Genomic DNA, 18,749 nt, shown 5'->3' with positions numbered 1-18,749 from the left:
ATTTTTAAAATAATAATTTGCAAATATTGTACAATCCAGGTGTGCAAAGCTCTTAAGACTTACCAGAAATACTCATAGCTGTAGTCGCTGCCAAAGGTGATTCTAACATGCATTGACTCAGGGGTGTGAATACTTATATACATTATATCTGTATTTCATTTTCAATAAATTTGCTAAAGTTTCTAAAAACATTTTCGCTTTGTCATTATTGGTTATTGAGTTTTAGTCTAATCCATTATTTTATTCAGGCTGTAACAACAAAATGTTGAATAAGTCAAGTGATATGAATACTTTCTGAAGGCACTGTATTATACAGTGGTCAAAAGTTGTGCACAATATAGGGAATAGGGTGCAATTTGATTTGTGACAATCTAGATTTCACAGCTAGAAACATAACTACAAACAAAATTAAGTTAAAATCCTTATTACCATTGTTCTGTCTCCATGTTGTATATCCAGATTTCATTCCTTGGCAAGTATAAGTCAATGAAGCCAGTGGTCTGGGAATTCTAGTGAGAAGACAAGCAAGAGGGAAGTCAATGGAATTACAAGAATCTTGACACCGTTTTTGGTCCACTTGACCCATGTCACACTTTCCCTGGTAATAGATAACACAGTAAAACTCCAGACAAAATGTTTAGGAAGGTCAAAGTGGATGACAAATCTCCCAGTAAAAATGATGGTTAAAGACTGATTGGAATGGTATAGTTCAGAATCCTATTATTTAGGTACACTATAAACTAACATCTAAACAAAGGTCTTAATAAATATTACTGTTCATCTGACAGCAAATTCCGAATGTCTGTCAGTCATACTTGCTTACCTTATATCCTCCCCAAACATACATGCAGTGGCCACCCACCACTGCTATGTGGCCACTGCGCTCAGCTGGCTGGTCCAACTCAAAGGGCTCTTCTTCAGTGTCCAGAAGAACTGCATCCTCATCGAGTTCATCAGCCTCGTCCACCACCCAGTCAAATTCTCTCTCCTCTTCATCTCTCTCGGACTCCTCGTCTTCCTCTTCAACAGGCAAGCGGTCAGCAATGTCCTCCATTTCTGCCATGATCACCTGGATTGGAGAAGAGGGCTACATAGGTTTGCATGCACAAGGATTTTGAGTAAGAGAATATAAGGGTTATTGGAGCGATAGACATTCACTGTAGTTAATAATTCCCATCCCCAACATGGGGCTATAAGCAGCTAACTACACACACGCGTTTATTAGGTACAATCATCTACACTGAACAAAAATATGAACACATGTTAGGGGTTGGTTTCATGTTTCATGAGCTGAAATCCCAGAAATGTTCCATATGCACAAAAAGCTTATTTCCCTCAAATTGTATGCACAAATTTGTTTACATTCCTGTTAGTGAGCATTTCTCCTTCACCAAGATAATCCATCCACCTGACAGGTATGGCATCTCAAGAAGCTGATTAAAACAGCAAGATCATTACACAAGTGCACCATTTCTCAACCGTTACATTAATTTCTCTCAAATTTCGATTTAGAGAATTTGGCAATACATCCAACCGGCCTCACAACTGGGCGAGCGGTTTGCTGATGTAAATGTTGTGAACAGAGTGCCCCATGGTGGAGGTGGGGTTATAGTATGGGAAGGCATAAGCTACGGACTTCAAGCATTTTATCTATGTCACTTTGAATGCACAGAGATAACGTGACAAGATTCTGAGGCCCATTGTCGTGCCATTCATTTGCCGCCATCACATCATTTTTCAGCATGATAATGCATGGCCCCATATCGCAAGGATCTGTACACAATTCCTGGAAGCTGAAAATGTCCCAGTGCTTCCACAGCCTGCATACTAGAGGTCGACCGATTATGATTTTTCAACGCTGATACCGATTATTGGCGGACCAAAGCAGCCGATACCAATTAATCGGCCGATTTAAAAAAACATGTATTTATAATAATGACAATTATAACAATACTGAATGAACACTTATTTTAACTTAATATAATAGATCAATAAAATCTATTTATCCTCAAGTAAATAATGAAACATGTTCAATTTGTTTTAAATAATGCAAAAACAAAGTGTTGGAGAAGAAAGTGCAATATGTGCCATGTAAGAAAGCTAACGTTTCAGTTCCTTGCTCAGAACATGAGAACATATGAAAGCTGGTGGTTCCTTTTATTAACTTCAATATTCCCAGGTAAGAAGTTTTAGGTTGTAGTTATTATAGGAATTATAGGACTATTTCCCTCTATACCATTTGTATTTCATTAACCTTTGACTATTGGATGTTCTTACAGGCACTTTAGTATTGCCAGTGTAACAGTATAGCTTCCGTCCCTCTCCTCGCTCCTCCCTGGGCTCGAACCAGCAACACAACGACAACAGCCACCATCGAAGCAGCGATGCAGAGCAAGGGGAACAACTACTAGAAGGCTCAGAGTGAGTGACGTTTGAAACGCTATTAGCGCGCGCTAACTAGCTAGCCATTACACTTCAGTTACACCAGCCTCATCTTGGGAGTTGATAGGCTTGAAGTCATAAACAGCGCAATGCTTGACGCACAACGAAGAGCTGCTGGCAAAACGCAAGAAAGTGCTGTTTGAATTAATGTTTATGCGCCTGCTTTTGCCTACCACCGCTCAGTCAGATACTTGTATGCTCAGTCAGATTATATGCAACGCAGGACACGCTAGATAATATCTAGTAATATCATCAACCATGTGTAGTTAACTAGTGATTATGATTGATTGTTTTTTATGAAGATAAGTTTAATGCTAGATAGCAACTTACCTTGGCTTACTGCATTCGCGTAACAGGCAGTCTCCTTGTGGAGTGCAACGAGAGAGAGAGGCAGGTCATGATTGTGTTGGACTAGTTAACTGTAAGATTGCAAGATTGGATCCCCCGAGCTAACGAAGTGAAAATCTGTCGTTCTGCCCCTGAACAAGGCAGTTAACCCACCGTTCCTAGGCCGTCATTGAAAATAAGAATGTGTTCTTAACTGACTTGTCTAGTTAAATAAAGGTATGAAAAAATAAAATGTATTTAAAACATTTTTTTTTATCGGCACCCAAAAATACCTATTTCCGATTGTTATGAAAACTTTAAATCTGCCCTAATTAATCGGCTATTCCGATTAATCGGTCGACCTCTACTGCATACTCAGACCTGTCCCCCAATGAGCATGTTTGGAATGCTCTGGATAGACATGTACGACAGCATGTTTCAATTCCTGCCAATATCCAGCAAACTTCACACAGCCATTGGGGAGGAGTGGGACAACATTCTACAGGCCACAATCAACAGCCTGATCAACTCTATGCAAAGGAGATGTGTGTCGCGCTGCATGAGGCCCCCGTAGTCAGTATCACACCAGATACTGACTTTTTTGGGGGTATCTGTGACCAACAGATGCATATTTGCATTGCCAGTCATGTGAAATCCATAGATTAGGGCCTAATTAATTGATTTCAATTGACTGAATTCCTTATATCAACTAACTCGGTAAAATCTATGAAATTGTTGCATGTTACATTTATTTTTGTTCAGTATAGTACCAGGTTGGACACCCATTTGCCTCCAGAACAAATTCTTATTATTTTCAGCTGATAGTAGTGGAACCCAGCGTGGTCTGCTACTGCAATAGCCAAATCGTGACAATGCTCGACAAGTTGTGCATTCTGAGATGTTGTTCTACACACCACTGTTGTACTGTGCTATTATTTGTCTGTTTGTGGCCTCCCTGTTAGCTTGCACGATTCTTGCCATTCTCCTTCACCCACAGCACTACCGCTAACTGGATATTTTTTGTTTGTCGCCCACCCTAGACCTGTGGTCACTAACTGGTTAATCTTCAAGGCATTCCTAATCACCAAACATTTATGTAAAAAACATTTGTTTAAATAGCATTACATTCCTATTTATTTATTTTTTCGTACCGTTGGCGGTAGGTGCAGTTGATTCAGCAGTCTAACAAGGCAAAGTGTTCCCATTTTGAACCATTTCATGTCTGAAGGTAGAACTCTGCCTACCCAGCAGGCCCAGAGAGCAAGTCAAGTGCAGCCAAAGGCCTACCGCTGGCCGCTCAGATCAGCACATCTGCAGTTTCCTCGAGGCATAAACTGTAAAAAGAGGCCTCAAACGCACAGCAAAGTTGATACTGAGATTTCAAAAACATTACTAGAACTCAACAAATACAGCAAAGAGCTGCTGTTTTTATGAATAAGTTGATGTTTAGGTTGTTAATCAGCACTGTCAACACTTTGTTCAACACTTTTATAAAGCCATAAAATGTGTGTTCTCCCTACTTCCACTCACGCTACTACAACCAGCACTGCAGCTGCAATGAATGAGTAGGAAAGTGTTCCGATAAGCTTGTGTTATTATTTGCGGCTTGTCTTTTTTAATAGAGGAATATTTAACTTTCTCTGGTCATATAAGTAACGTTAATTGGCGCATGATGCAGAAATAATGCAGCATGACTTGAGTTTTGCAATCAGCTGGAAGACTGTGTCCCCTTTTCTCAGCGGAAGGAGGTTTGCACAGGGACGGTGAGTGGCAGCCTCACTGCTGCTCCCTCCCTCCCCTCAGGCTGACCATCAGATGCAGGCCACCAGTCCAGTAAAAAGACACTCAGCTGTGCCTCACAAGTGTTGGATCCTGTATTTTACATTATAGCCATTACCACATATATGATTGAATATTATTTGCTGTTGGCTTATGTGGATGTATGTATGTGTTTTGCAACATAGCTGACTTGAAACATTGTTAAAAGTATCAGGGCCATGGGACTTTCTCATGATGGAAAAATGAAGCATGAAGACAGGAACTGTTCAAATTAGTTGGGAGGGGGGTACATTCAGAGCGGGGTGTTGCGAGAACAAGCGGTCTTTTGTTAGATAACAGGAGCCAGGTGCAAGATAACGGTATGGAGCATGAGAGCCTGGATGTTTTCTTCACAAGCAAGTTACATCTATCAACAGAAGCGCCAAGAGGCGGGGACCCGCCCGCCTGAGCGCCTGCAATAGGCTGAGCAAGTTTAAACCACGCCCAGTCTCTACTGTGATAGGCCAACAGACGGGTTGGAACTGTCTATCACAGTATAAAGAATACTGTTTTACATATGTCTTGTCAGTTCTCTGTTCTGCCCTGCGTGGTATTACAGTGAGCCCGTAAATACGAAAGTTGCATTTGTCATTTATTACTTAGCTAATAAAAAATACATAGTATAAAATCGGTGACTTATTGTTATATTTATCCTGATACCAGATTCGAATTTACGCAACCCTAACACAAGTTATACAAATAATTACCAGTGTGATCATATACCTACATTTTTTAAAATGTCATTTGAAAATGGTCTGAGAAAAACATTGGTGGGGCAATTCAAGCATAGACAATATGCACAAACATTGCTACAGAACTTTTAATTTGGTGAATGTGTTTTAAGGGTGTAGCTCAGCTTTAATATTGCAGATAAATTGTCGCTTCCATCAATGTAATTGTCGGCATCATTTCCAATCCCCCAAATATATTGTTTTAATTGGTTAATGTTGCATAGGCTTACTTTTTTAAAAGTAATGTTTAAATAAATCTAAGTGATCTCGATGTGCATGAAAAGCCCAGGAGGGCGGCTGTTTCTGAGATACTGGATCCGTCGTGCCTGCCACCAAAGATCCATATCTTGCTTAGAACACTCGTTTTGCCTATTCCAACGTTTAATCGAACAGTAACAATGCCTCAATGCCTGCTGTATATATAGCAAGCCACGGACACCTGACTCACTGTCTGTAGGAGCTAACTATTTTCGTAAACTGTGTGGTGTACCTAAAACTGGCCAACAAATCCAGGCTGTATCACATCCTGCCATGATTGGGGGTCCCATAGGGAGGCGCAAAATTGGCCCTGCGTCGTCCGGGTTTGGCCATCATTGTAAATAGGAATGTGTTCTTAACTGACTTGCCTAGTTAAATACATGTGTATACATGCCTAAAGAGAAGATGTTTTACAATCGGAATTCTAAGAGAGAAAAATAATTCAGATTGCAAAAAGCAGTTACTGGGTAATACTTGGATTGTTATTGCCTGTTAACTAGTATGAACCTGCAAGTACTGTGTACCAACTGTGTACTGTGCCAGATCACGAAAACATTTGACAACTTTTTTGCACCGTGGAGGATGGTTTGTTTACATGGGTACGCAAAACGTTAGCTTTCATGCTATCATTAACATAATATAAATACGTAGCTCGTGTATAAAGACTAGTTTGCAGTAAGCATAATTTTAAACATATTGATTGTGCGACACTACCAACGTAGCCTAGCTAGCTAACGCGTTAGAAAGCTTGCAGAAACAGCTGACATGAACGTGCTAGTTAGTTTGCCATACAAAAGGTATTGTGAGGTGATAGACATATGACGTCTGGTTTAAAGTTGTAAAAACTTTGCAAGGGTAAACCTTTGTGTATTTTCATTTTAATGCTGTTATATTATGTATCTGCCTGTTCTGACTGCATTATTTTCACTGTCAAATATAAGATGGCTGCAATTGTCATTTTGGTGGGCTATCCCTTTAAGAAGACATGTCCCTTTTAGAAATGGGTGAAGGCAAAGGCTGCTGGGACATGCTGTCAGGAAAAGATGGAAGTGGATGATGAGTTCGAATCAAGCAGCGTGTCGAGCAAAGTTGGTGAAGACAAATGTTCTGAATGGACAACAGTAGTATTGAAAACTGGAATTGGAGTGGAGGATACATGTATGAATGATAATGAATCTCTTCTTGTTGGGATGCATATGTGGGAGACCCGTTTTGAGGTGTCAAATTGTGAAGTATGCGCTGGGAACAGTGGTCAGTTAGTGACCAGGAGTGGTCTTATTTTGATTAATTGTATTTCTGAAGAACAGAGGAAGGAAGATAGCAGTGAGCCTAAACATAATCTGGACAAAATAAGTTTTGTGTTTTTAAAATTCAGGGTAAGAGCACCCGTCAAAGGAGTCATCTCAGGGGTGATGATGGCTGTTCAGGTTGAATCCCAAAGATAATTCCTGGTGTGGTTTGTGCCTGGGGTTTGACCCGCTGGGTATGTCGGTCCTGTTGATATGCTGTAAGAGCTTTTGTCTACAGACCACTGCAGTGTAAGAATTGTAAAGGATTTGGTTATGTTTCAAGACAGTATATTGAAGAACGGTGTGTGGAAGGATGACAGTGTTGCAATTGTGATAAGGGATCATGATCTCAAGTTCCTGGAGTGCCCTGTAAGGGTGAAGGAGATTGAGGTGGCAGAAGTTAGAGCGGTCATTCAAATCTTGTATGCAGAGGAGATTTCAAAGTATTGAGAAAATAAGCGACATTAGTGAAGATATGGTAGTGGACGCACCACAGCCTGTAGTAAATGTTTGCTGCCAGTCAAAAGATACCCTGTGTTAAAGGTGGATTTTGCGACATTGCCAGTTATAAACTATACGGCTATACTATAAAGTCTCAATGTAAGAAACTGGACATTATTGTGGCTGCGGCAGAAAAGTTTTTGGGACTTGCAAGGGGTATTGCCGCCTGAAGAGCCGCCATCCTTGAGTCTGTGTAGGGATCAGATGTGTATTTATTATTTAACAGAAAAGTTGTTTGATTTAGTTTTGTTTATTTTTGGGGGTAGTTTTTGGGGTATTTCTTTCCATTTTTGGGAGTCCCGTTTCCATCCCGCACAATAGATAGTGGAATGCACATTAAATTGTGCGATTGCCAATACACCATAAAATAAGAACAAATGGAGGAGAGTTTTGAGAAAAGTTTGGGATGTACTTGACTGAGGTTCTATTTGTTTGAAAAACCTTTTAAGAGCCTATATTAGCCATTTCAAGTGATAATGTGTTGCTCATTTTTGTGGATTGTTAACCCCAATGACAAATAATTTGTATGTTGATCGTTTTAGAGCAGTGGTTCTTAACCTGGGTTCGATCGAACCCCAGGGGTTCGGTGAGTCAGTCTCAGGGGTTCTGCGGAGGTCAAGACACACATTCGACTAATATGATTGGTGATGACACGCCCCGCTTGGCCATCATTGGCTGCAGGTGATCACGCTACATTGCTTGGCCTATCTGTGCTGCAGGGAATTTGGTGCACTCAGTAGTCGACTTGTGATTTCTTTCATAATATTTTAAGCCCTTCATACTTACTATGTCGAGCAAAAAAAGAAAGTGGTCGGACGAATATGTACAATATGGATTCACATGTATAACGGAACGTGATGGGAGTCAGCGTCCTAACTGCATGATTTGCAATGCCAAGTTGAGCAATTCTAGTCTAGCACAGGCAAAACTAAGAGAACACTTCCTTAAGCTGCATGGAGATGGAAAATACAAGAACACAACGCTCGCTGAATTCGATGAAAAGGCTTACTCTGCCTGTTCTCGGCTTTGTACCCATCAACAAACCGATCCTCACAGCATCGTACGAATTGCTTACCTGATCGCAAAGCAGGGAAAACCACACACCATTGGTGAAACACTCATAAAACCAGCTGTGTTGAAGATGGAGAATATCATGCTGGGAAAAGAGGCTGAAGTTAAGTTATCCCAAATTCCTCTTTCAAATGACACCATCAGCGACAGAATAGAGGACATGAGCAAAGTAGTTGCAGATCTGATTTCAAGCCCGGCAAAATTCAGCCTTCAACTCGACTAGACCACAGACGTTTCCAATCTAAGCCAGTTTGCTGTATTCGTGCGCTATGTGAAAGACGACATGATAAAGGAAGATTTTTTATTTTGTAAGCCTCTTACAACAACGATGTGAAGAAACTTGTGGATGACTTCTTCAAAGACAACAATCTTTGATTGGTTAATATGGTTTCTGCAGTTTGTTCGGACGGAGCTCCATTCATGCTGGGAAGAAAGTCTCGTTTTGGTGCGCTAGTGAAAGCCGATGCATCATTGTTACGCATTGTATTCTGCACAGGCATGTGTTGGCAACAAAAACTTTGCCTCCAAAACTGGCAGAAGTATTAAAAATTGTAGTGGAATGCGTGAACTGTGCGCGAACTAGTGCTCTGAGGCACCGCATCTTCAGTGAGCTGTGTAAAGAAATGGGCTCTGAATTCGAGGTACTTGTGTACCATTCTAACGTTCGGTGGTTATCCCGGGGACAGGTGCTGAATCGTGTTTTTTTGCCGTGCGTGTGGAATTAGCCCTGTTTTTGCAAGAGCACCAACATTGTCATGCTTCAACAATTCTGAGTTCATTCTCATTTTAGCGTACATGGCTGATATCTTCGCAGCTCTCAATCAAAAGATGCAGGGCGGTGGAGTCAACATCATCGAAGCGAAGGAAAACCTGAAGGCTTTTCAAAAAAAGCTACCGTTATGGAAACGACGAACATAGAACGATAACTTCGCAAACTTTCCCCTGCTGGACGACTGTGTAAGTAAGATCGAAGATGTATCTGGAATCGGAGACATTTCTGTACCAGCGGAACTGAAGCAAGCAATTGACACGCACTTAGATGAGCTTGCAAAGTCTCTCGACGGATACTTCCATACAAGAGAGTCATATCCAGCATGGGTGAGACAGCCGTTCACATTTAGTGTTGAGACAACAGATGTCAATGATGAATACCTCGGTGAAATCATTGAAATTCAGCAGAGCCAGGTTCAACAGCAACTCTTCAGAACAATAACGCTTTCAACGTTTTGGTGTCAACAAATGGTAACGTACCCTGTTGTTCTGATTTTCTGGAGAGAGTTTGCTGCACTGAAAGTAAAGGGGCTGAATAATTTTGCACGCCCAATTTTTCAGTTTTTGATTTGTTAAAAAAGTTTGAAATATCCAATAAATGTCGTTCCACTTCATGATTGTGTCCCACTTGTTGTTGATTCTTCACAAAAAAATACAGTTTTATATCTTTATGTTTGAAGCCTGAAATGTGGCAAAAGGTCGCAAAGTTCAAGGGGGCCGAATACTTTCGCAAGGCACTGTACATGTGAGAATTCATTTTCCACTTTGAAAAATGTGTTCAGTCAGCAGTAGAAGCACGCTACACCAGAAGAAAGCTCAACTAATACAACTGTCATTTGAGGGGGATCTTACAAGATTTGGGGAGAATAGAATTATCAATTACTCCGGAAATTCCACAGAGCATCAAGGAAGCTGGAACTCTTTAAAAGTTAAGATTGAAATAATCGAGCTGGTTGGTTTTATCAAAATCTTGCTTTATTGTGTAGAGCGCTGTCCATTGTGCTGATAGAGCGCCGCAAGATTGTGTGCCATTGGACTTGTCACTTCTTGGTCAAATGCATTTTTTTTTTTACTTTTGTGTTTGTGGTGTAGCATGATATAAGCAGGATTCAATTTTATTCCAACGCAAGTACCCAAATGACTCCCCATTTATTTGGCAAAACAGCTGAGCATGGCTGCATCTCACTGTATTAGGCTGTAGGCTATGATTTTGTTATTTGGATTTCCATTGGCCTTTCATTTACTGCGTTTGTTAACTGTTAATGTAAAATACATATCATGTCATGCCTTTATCGAGGTGATATTTTGTTTACTAGGCTTACTACTATGTACCGCTGTTTTGTTCTGTTCGAGGTTGTCGGTATTCTAAGCCAAACTGCTATACAGTTTTTGTTTGCATGCATAAATAACTAGCCTACTACTTTCAGCATTTAGTTAGCATTATTGTGGTAAGGCAGCTGTGTGTACGGCTGCATTCACATAGGCTGCTTGTAATAGGGTAATTGCCTATCTAAACCGCACTGCTGTAGGGGGCTGACCATTGTCAAGTCTACATGCACTTAGGTTGGAGTCATTAAAACTAGTTTTTCAACCACTCCGCAAATGTATTGTTAACAAACTATAGTTTTGGCAAGTCAGTTAGTCAGTTACTTTGTGCATTTTCCAACAATTGTTTACAGACAGGCCAACGTCATTACACAACACAACACTAAACAATACATTAATTGCACTATAACAGTGACAAACTGTGGCCACAAATTGTTATGGCCTACATAAAGCTGTCCCAACAGCAGAGCTTTCTTTTCATGGAGTGCATCGCTACACTAGGCTATCAGTGGAGCCTTGTCTGGCAGCGAAATAGTTAATTCAGTCTTGTTTTACTACCTTTTAAAAAAACATAGCTGATATGCCTGACTTGCTTTAACTTAACAAATGTGGTTTCTACTGACAATTGAGATTTACAAACTATGGCATAAGGGAACGACTACTGCAGAAGAGGCTATCAGTAATTTTGATTAAGACATTAATGAGCGAGCTCGGACGGACGTAGTCAATATAGCTATTTGTTCAGTGCTTTTGAAATGTACAGTGACAGAATTCAGAACATAGGCCATTCTTACAGTATTCTCCCTGTACAACATGTCAGAACCGTAGGATATATAAAGGGAGCATATAAGCAGACAACGAAAGCTCTTACAATATTCGATGATTGCAGTATACATCTCCCTGGCATATTACATAATTTATGCAACAGCATACAATACATTTTTAGACTTACCTTGTTGTGCACACTTGAACCGGAAGATGGTGGAATTTTGTCATAGTATTGCATTCACTGGATTTATGGTGCTTTCAAGACAATTGGGAACTTTGAAAAAAAGGTTGAATCATGATGTCAGTGATCTTCATGTCAGAGCTCTAGAAAGAGGCCATGTTCCCGACTTGGAATTCTGACTTGGATGTAATTTTCTAACTTCCCATTTTCTTGAACTCACTGAGTCTGAGATTTACCAGTTCAGAGTTTCCAGGTGTTTTTAACGAGGCAGAAGTCATGCTGGATTAACAGCATGGTCAATGTATTCAACCTTTTCTGGCCCATGGTGTTGAATGTTTATCCTTTTAAGTTTGGAAAATAGACCCTTAAACCCAGACTTGGACCACACACCCACTCCGCTGAATAGCAGGCTAGTGATTGCCTCGCAACGCTTGCAGTTAGCCATTGATCCCCTCCAAACCACTCATTGTTGAATATGCGATTTCCAACTTGCTGTGTAAGGTTTATGTGCAATGGCTGATGAGCATCGATACATTTTATCTGTAATTTTTCTTCATAAGACAAGGATTGAATAGGATTTGCCAGTAGATTGTCGACTATATCATGACGATGACTGCATTTTTTAAAAGTATGATGTTGACATGATCAACCCAGTGCATGTAGTCTTGGTAGCCATTTGATTAGATGTTCAGGAGTCTTACGGCTTGGGGGTAGAAGCTGTTGAGCCTCTCTGGGATATGTGGGATGCTAGCGTCCCACCTGGCCATAAGCCAGGGAAAATGCAGTGCGCCAAATTCAAATAACTTTAATTAAATCACACATGCAAGATAGCAAATAAAAGCTACATATGTCAGATTTCAAAAGGGCTTTTCAGCGAAAGCAAACAATGCTATTATCTGAGGATAGCACCTCCGTAAACAAAGAGAAACCATATTTCAACCCTGCAGGCGGGACACAAAACGCAAAAATAAAAATATAATTCATGCCTTACCTTTGACGAGCTTCTTTTGTTGGCACTCCAATATTCCCAAAGATTGGAAAGCAGCTGCGGTCATGCCCCTCTTCAAAGGGGGGACACTCTTGACCCAAACTGCCACAGACGTATATCTATCCTACCCTGCCTTTCTAATGTCTTCGAAAGCCAAGTCAACAAACAGATTACCGACCATTTCGAATCTCACCATACCTTCTCTGCTATGCAATCTGGTTTCAGAGCTGGTCATGGGTGCACCTCAGCCACGCTCAAGGTCCTAAACAATATCTTAACCGCTATCGATAAGAAACAATACTGTGCAGCCATATTCATTGATCTGGCCAAGGCTTTCGACTCTGTCAATCACCACATCCTCATCGGCAGACTCGACAGCCTTGGTTTCTCAAATGATTGCCTCGCCTGGTTCACCAACTACTTCTCTGATAGAGTTTAGTATGTCAAATTGGAGGGTCTGCTGTCCGGACCTCTGGCAGTCTCTATGGGGGTGCCACAGGGTTCAGTTCTTGGACCGACTCTCTTCTCTGTATACATCAATGATGTCGCTCTTGCTGCTGGTGAGTCTCTGATCCACCTCTACGCAGACGACACCATTCTGTATACTTCTGGCCCTTCTTTGGACACTGTGTTAACAACCCTCCAGGCAAGCTTCAATTCCATACAACTCTCCTTCCGTGGCCTTCAATTGCTCTTAAATACAAGTAAAACTAAATGCATGCTCTTCAACCGATCACTGCCTGCACCTGCCCGCCTGTCCAACATCACTACTCTGGACGGCTCTGACTTAGAATACGCGGACAACTACAAATACCTAGGTGTCTGGTTAGACTGTAAACTCTCCTTCCAGACCCACATCAAATATCTCCAATCCAAAGTTAAATCTAGAATTGGCTTCCTATTTCGCAACAAAGCATCCTTCACTCATGCTGCCAAACATACCCTTGTAAAAATGACCATCTTACCAATCCTCGACTTTGGAGATGTCATTTACAAAATAGCCTCCAATACCCTACTCAACAAATTGGATGCAGTCTATCACAGTGCAATCCGTTTTGACACCAAAGCCCCATATACTACCCACCATTGCGACCTGTACGCTCTCGTTGGCTGGCCCTCGCTTCATACTTGTCGCCAAACCCACTGGCTCCATGTCATCTACAAGACCCTGCTAGGTAAAGTCCCCCCTTATCTCAGCTCGCTGGTCACCATAGCATCACCCACCTGCAGCACGCGCTCCAGCAGGTATATCTCTCTGGTCACCCCCAAAACCAATTCTTCCTTTGGCCCCCTCTCCTTCCAGTTCTCTGCTGCCAATGACTGGAACGAACTACAAAAATCTCTGAAACTGGAAACACTTATCTCCCTCACTAGCTTTAAGCACCAACTGTCAGAGCAGCTAACAGATTACTGCACCTGTACATAGCCCACCTATAATTTAGCCCAAACAACTACCTCTTTCCCTACTGTATTTATTTTATTTATTTAGCTCCTTTGAACCCCATTATTTTTATTTCTACTTTGCACATTCTTCCACTGCAAATCTACCATTCCAGTGTTTTACTTACTATATTGTATTTACTTTGCCACCATGGCCTTTTCTTGCCTTTACACCTCCCTTATCTCACCTAATTTGCTCACATCGTATATAGACTTCTTTATACTGTATTATTGACTGTATGTTTGTTTTACTCCATGTCTAACTCTGTGTTGTTGTATGTGTCGAACTGCTTTGCTTTATCTTGGCCAGGTCGCAATTGTAAATGAGAACTTGTTCTCAACTTGCCTACCTGGTTAAATAAAGGTGAAATAAAAAATAAAAATAAGAAAATGTCCCATAAACATCACAAATGGTCCTTTTGTTCGATTAATTCCGTCGACATATATCCAAAATATCCATTTATTTGGCGCGTTTGATCCAGAAAAACACCGGTTCCAACTTGCTCAACGTGACTACAAAATATCTCAAAAGTTACCTGTAAACTTTGCCAAAACATTTCAAACTACTTTTGTAATACACCTTTAGGTATTTTTTTATGTAAATAATCGATAAAATTGAAGACGGATGATTTGTGTTCAATACAGGAAGAAAACAAACTGAAGCATGCTTTCTGGTCACTTGCCTCTATCTAACAGTACACTTCAAGTGACCCTCGTTCAAGATGGCCGTACTTCTTCTTTACACAAATGAATAACCTCAGCCAATTTCTAAAGACTGTTGACATCCAGAGGAAGCGATAGGAACTGCAAGAAGGACCTTTAGAAATCTGGATTCCCAATGAAAACTCATTGAAAAGAGAGTGACCTCAAAAAAATCAAATCTGAATGGTTTGTCCTCTGGGTTTCGCCTGCTAAATAAGTTATGTTATACTCACAGACATGATTCAAACAGTTTTAGAAACATCTTTCCAAATCTACTAATAATATGCATGTCTTATCTTCTGGAGTAGCAGACAGTTGAATTTGGGCATGCATTTCACCCGGACGTGAAAATACTGCCCCCTGTCACCAAGAAGTCAGAAGCCTCTTGGACTTGGCTCTCTGCTACCACTTGCCGTGCGGTAGCAGAGAGAACAGTCTATGACTAGGGTGGCTGGAGTCTTTGACAATTTTTAGGGCCTTCCTCTGACATCGCCTGGTATAGAGGTCCTGGATGGCAGGAAGCTTGGCCCCAGTGATGTACTGGGCCGAGCAGTTGTAGTAGTGCCTGTAGTGCCTTGCGGTCGGAGGCCGAGCAGTTGCCATACAATGCAGTGATGCAAACCATCAGGATGCTCTCGATGGTGCAGCTGTAGAACCTTTTGAGGATCTGAGGACCCATGCGAAATTTGTTTAGTCTCCTGAGGGGGAATAGGTTTTGTTGTGCCCTCTTCACGACAGTTTTGGTGTGTTTGGACCATGTTAGTTTGTTGATGATGTGGACGCCAAGTAACTTCAAGCTCACAACCTGCTCTACTACAGCCCTGTTGATAAGAATGCGGGCGTGCTCGGTCCTCCTTTTCTGTAGACCACAATCATCTCCTTTGTCTTGATCACATTGAGGGAGAGGTTGTTGTCCTTGCACCACATGGTCAGGTCTCTGACCTCCTCTCTATATGCTGTCTCGTCATTGTCGGTGATCAGGCCTAACGCTGTTGTGTCATCGGCAAACTTAATCATCATTGTGTTGGAGTCGTGCCTGGACGTGCAGTCCTGAGTGAACAGGGCGTCCCTGTAGATTTTGCTGTGACGTAATGTCCCCTGTGACAGGAAACTGAACCAATCACGGCGCAACTAGAGAACATTACCAACAGCTATGCTCTGTATTTTCCACTGGCTGGCCAACCACCACAGAAAACACTGAGCTAGGCTGAAACACCTGCATTTTGGAGCTGCTTTACTCAAGAAGCAAAAAAGAGAGCATGTTGGTATGCGGCTTTATCAACTCAATTATATATATATTTTTTACATTGTTTGCAAACAGATACACGTATTAATAATACTGATGACGAGTACATACCGTATCTGGCATATTGGTGTCTGTCTTGTGTTGTCTCACCAGCTCACACAGGCACTACTCCAAACTGGACCTAGACAATTGTGCTTTGCAAATCTCAAAATAAAAAGCACAAAAAAGGAAGCTTGCAAGTAGTAGAAGCGAAGTAGCGGAACGTCCATCTCTTCTGTGTTTATACCAGAAGGGATACCGGAAAAGATGTGTTGTAGAAACAGGGGCGGGACTTCTGTTGCAAAACTCACTCAATACTGCCCCTCAGTCTTTGTAAGGAATGATCTGGTCTCAATTTCCAGGTAGGAAAAATCTGCGTTGAACAACGGAGCGTATTACAAGGAGCAGCCCCTTTTGTGATGAAAAACGACATTGCAACACTGCGCTACGTTCCGACGACCCTGTTTACCTATTGTCTGTAGACCCCTTTAGTGTGAGTGGCCATATAATTATATGGCAATGACCTTACTTGTCATCATTTCATTTTAGTGAATCACACGACTGCTAGTAGTGGCTCTGTGCTTGTGATGTGCTAGTGTAAGGGGTGGGTCAGGAGAGAAGGTGTTAAAGGAGATGATTGGTTGGTAGATTAACCCGGTTAAGCCAATGCCTATGCCCCAGGAGTTTCTCCTGATATTTCTGTATTTGTTAACAGGCCAAGTTTGACGTGTTGGTTCACCAGACTCTTTGCGCATTTGGGTTGAAGTGTCTGGGAACGAGATGACTGTATTTACCCTTTTATTTGATAGACAAGAGACCTCTTAGGCAAGAAATGACTTTGTAATGATTACATTGAGTTCTCTACTTAAATCATACCTACACTCAATGACATCCTCCATATTTAATGTACATGCTATCTGTCACCTGTCTTGAGACCCATTTTAGGTCACTTTTGAGCTCCTTCATAGCCTGAGTGTCATGAAAGTGGTGTCACCTTAGCACATTTTATCTAGACGTGTGCAAATGTCAAAAGTGACTTACAAAAACTGAATTGATCCTTAACTCCACATATCCCCAGGCTTTATTCAGAAAGGCATGAAAAAGAAACCCACATCAACAAACACCGTATCGATCAGCAGGGCAATGATTGGCCCATGTTCTACCGAAAATCCATTTGTACTACTGCCAATCCATATTATTTACAACCCTCTATGGCTACATTTACACAGGCAGTGCTCTGGGAATAATTGCAGATAGAAAAGCTGAAGGCAAAGTGATGGGAAGCAGGTATGATGCAAAATTGCTTCAAGGAGAGAAAATATATTCAGTTTAATGATCAGGCCCCCTCCATTGACATTTGGAAAATCCAATATTCCAACTTGGAGCAGTCAATCTCTGAGTCTCTTTCTCATGGCAATGCGTTTTCAGTGCGATCCGCGGCGGAGTCCAATGAACATTTATAACTCCCCACATATTTGGCATCAAGTCCACCATCACCAGTGTACCAGAGACAGGTAATAACACTGTGATGTGTGAGAAACAAAAACATCCCGCTGAGCTGCAAGAATGATTTCACCAGGATGCAAAACCACAGGACGATATAATTAAACTACTTAATCACGTAACTGTAATTAACTAGGAAGTCGGGACACCAAGGAAAATATTCAGATTATAAAGTTATAATTTTCCTAATATAACATTTCAGATATTTTCATATCTGATCAATAGTCTCCTGAATTAAGGAATTATTTATTTGACCTCACGTTAGTCTCATTCCAAACGTCGTAAATTGTTGGTTATCTGCAGGAACCCAGTCTTCACTATGAGTCATCCATACATCAATTGTCTTAAATAATTGATTTATTAACTAACTAAACAATCACAGAAGTGCACACACAAACAAACAAAGTAAATATGGTTACAAGAAATGATAGGGGAATGTGCCCTAGTGGGCTAAACCGGCATGGCGGCTTGGTGTACAAAAGGGAAGTGGGGGTCGACTGAGAAGAAAACACACAGTTGATAATTATAACAATTGAAATGCTAATCCTTTGCACATGAACGCTCACTCATTCGGCAACAATTGCAATCAATACATATACTTACGCTCAGTGTGTCGTCGGGATCTCTGCTGAAAAGTTTGTTTCTGTTGAAGACTTTTCATCCTCTATCTCTCTCTCTCTCTCTCTCTCTCTCTCTCTCTCTCTCTCTCTCTCTCTCTCTCTCTCTCTCTCTCTCTCTCTCTCTGTGTCGTAGTTAGAATGGATAGTTCAGAGTGACATTCATTCATTTCGTTATAGATGTTTCGGCGGTTGTCGTTCTTTGCGTTCAATTATACCGAATTCCTAGCTGCAGACTAGTAATTAATATCAAAGACTTGTTCTTATTCTGTTGGTATCGATAGTCTAAGAGTTTAACCACGTGGGATGGTTAAAGGATTCAGCAATCGTCTCAAACCTTGGCCCTCTTGTTATCGAGGTAAGCTGGTCTGCAACCTTCGTCCTGTCGTAATTGAGAGAAACATGGTCTGTTGAGAAATTCTCAAAGTGGGGGTTTCATTCGGGACAGCAGAAAAAGGCTGTCTCATGACGCCAGGTCCGAACTGGGCTCATGGGCGGTACTCTGATTTAGTTAAACTCAAAAGGCAATTGGAGTTTCCTTCATTAAACAGTCCAAAACCACATTACACAATTTTACAAACAGTATCGTCTTCACTCATTCATCTTATACAAAAATTAGATGTAAACCTCATATCTGAGGCTATTATATAAATCGCGTTATGGTAATGTGGCCGTATTGTCTCCCATGAGTGTCACAAAATGGTGCCAAATGGACCAGTTCGTAGCTGGAT

General features: G+C 41.2%; 1 protein-coding gene across 1 annotated transcript; it reads right to left on the bottom strand.

Annotated features, from left to right (window-relative positions):
* Nucleotides 1–425: 425 nt before the first annotated feature.
* Nucleotides 426–16,147, bottom strand: LOC118368596 (kelch domain-containing protein 2-like). Its single transcript, XM_035752827.1, has 3 exons — nt 15,971–16,147; nt 824–1,069; nt 426–509 (listed from the first exon to the last, which is right to left on the bottom strand). Exons 1-3 carry the CDS (start codon nt 15,980–15,982, stop codon nt 426–428), a joined length of 342 nt encoding a protein of 113 aa, XP_035608720.1. The 5' UTR covers nt 15,983–16,147.
* Between the last annotated feature and the right edge of the window lie 2,602 nt (nt 16,148–18,749).

This window comes from Oncorhynchus keta, chromosome 35, assembly GCF_023373465.1.
Source record: "Oncorhynchus keta strain PuntledgeMale-10-30-2019 chromosome 35, Oket_V2, whole genome shotgun sequence".
Lineage (NCBI taxonomy): Eukaryota > Metazoa > Chordata > Actinopteri > Salmoniformes > Salmonidae > Oncorhynchus > Oncorhynchus keta.
This window is presented reverse-complemented; position numbering and strand designations above follow the sequence as displayed.

Coding starts and splice junctions, on each gene's coding strand:
- LOC118368596 (XM_035752827.1), bottom strand. Junction 510..823: donor ATGTTTGGGGAGGATATAAG/GTAAGCAAGTAT, acceptor TCTTCTCACTAG/AATTCCCAGACCACTGGCTT.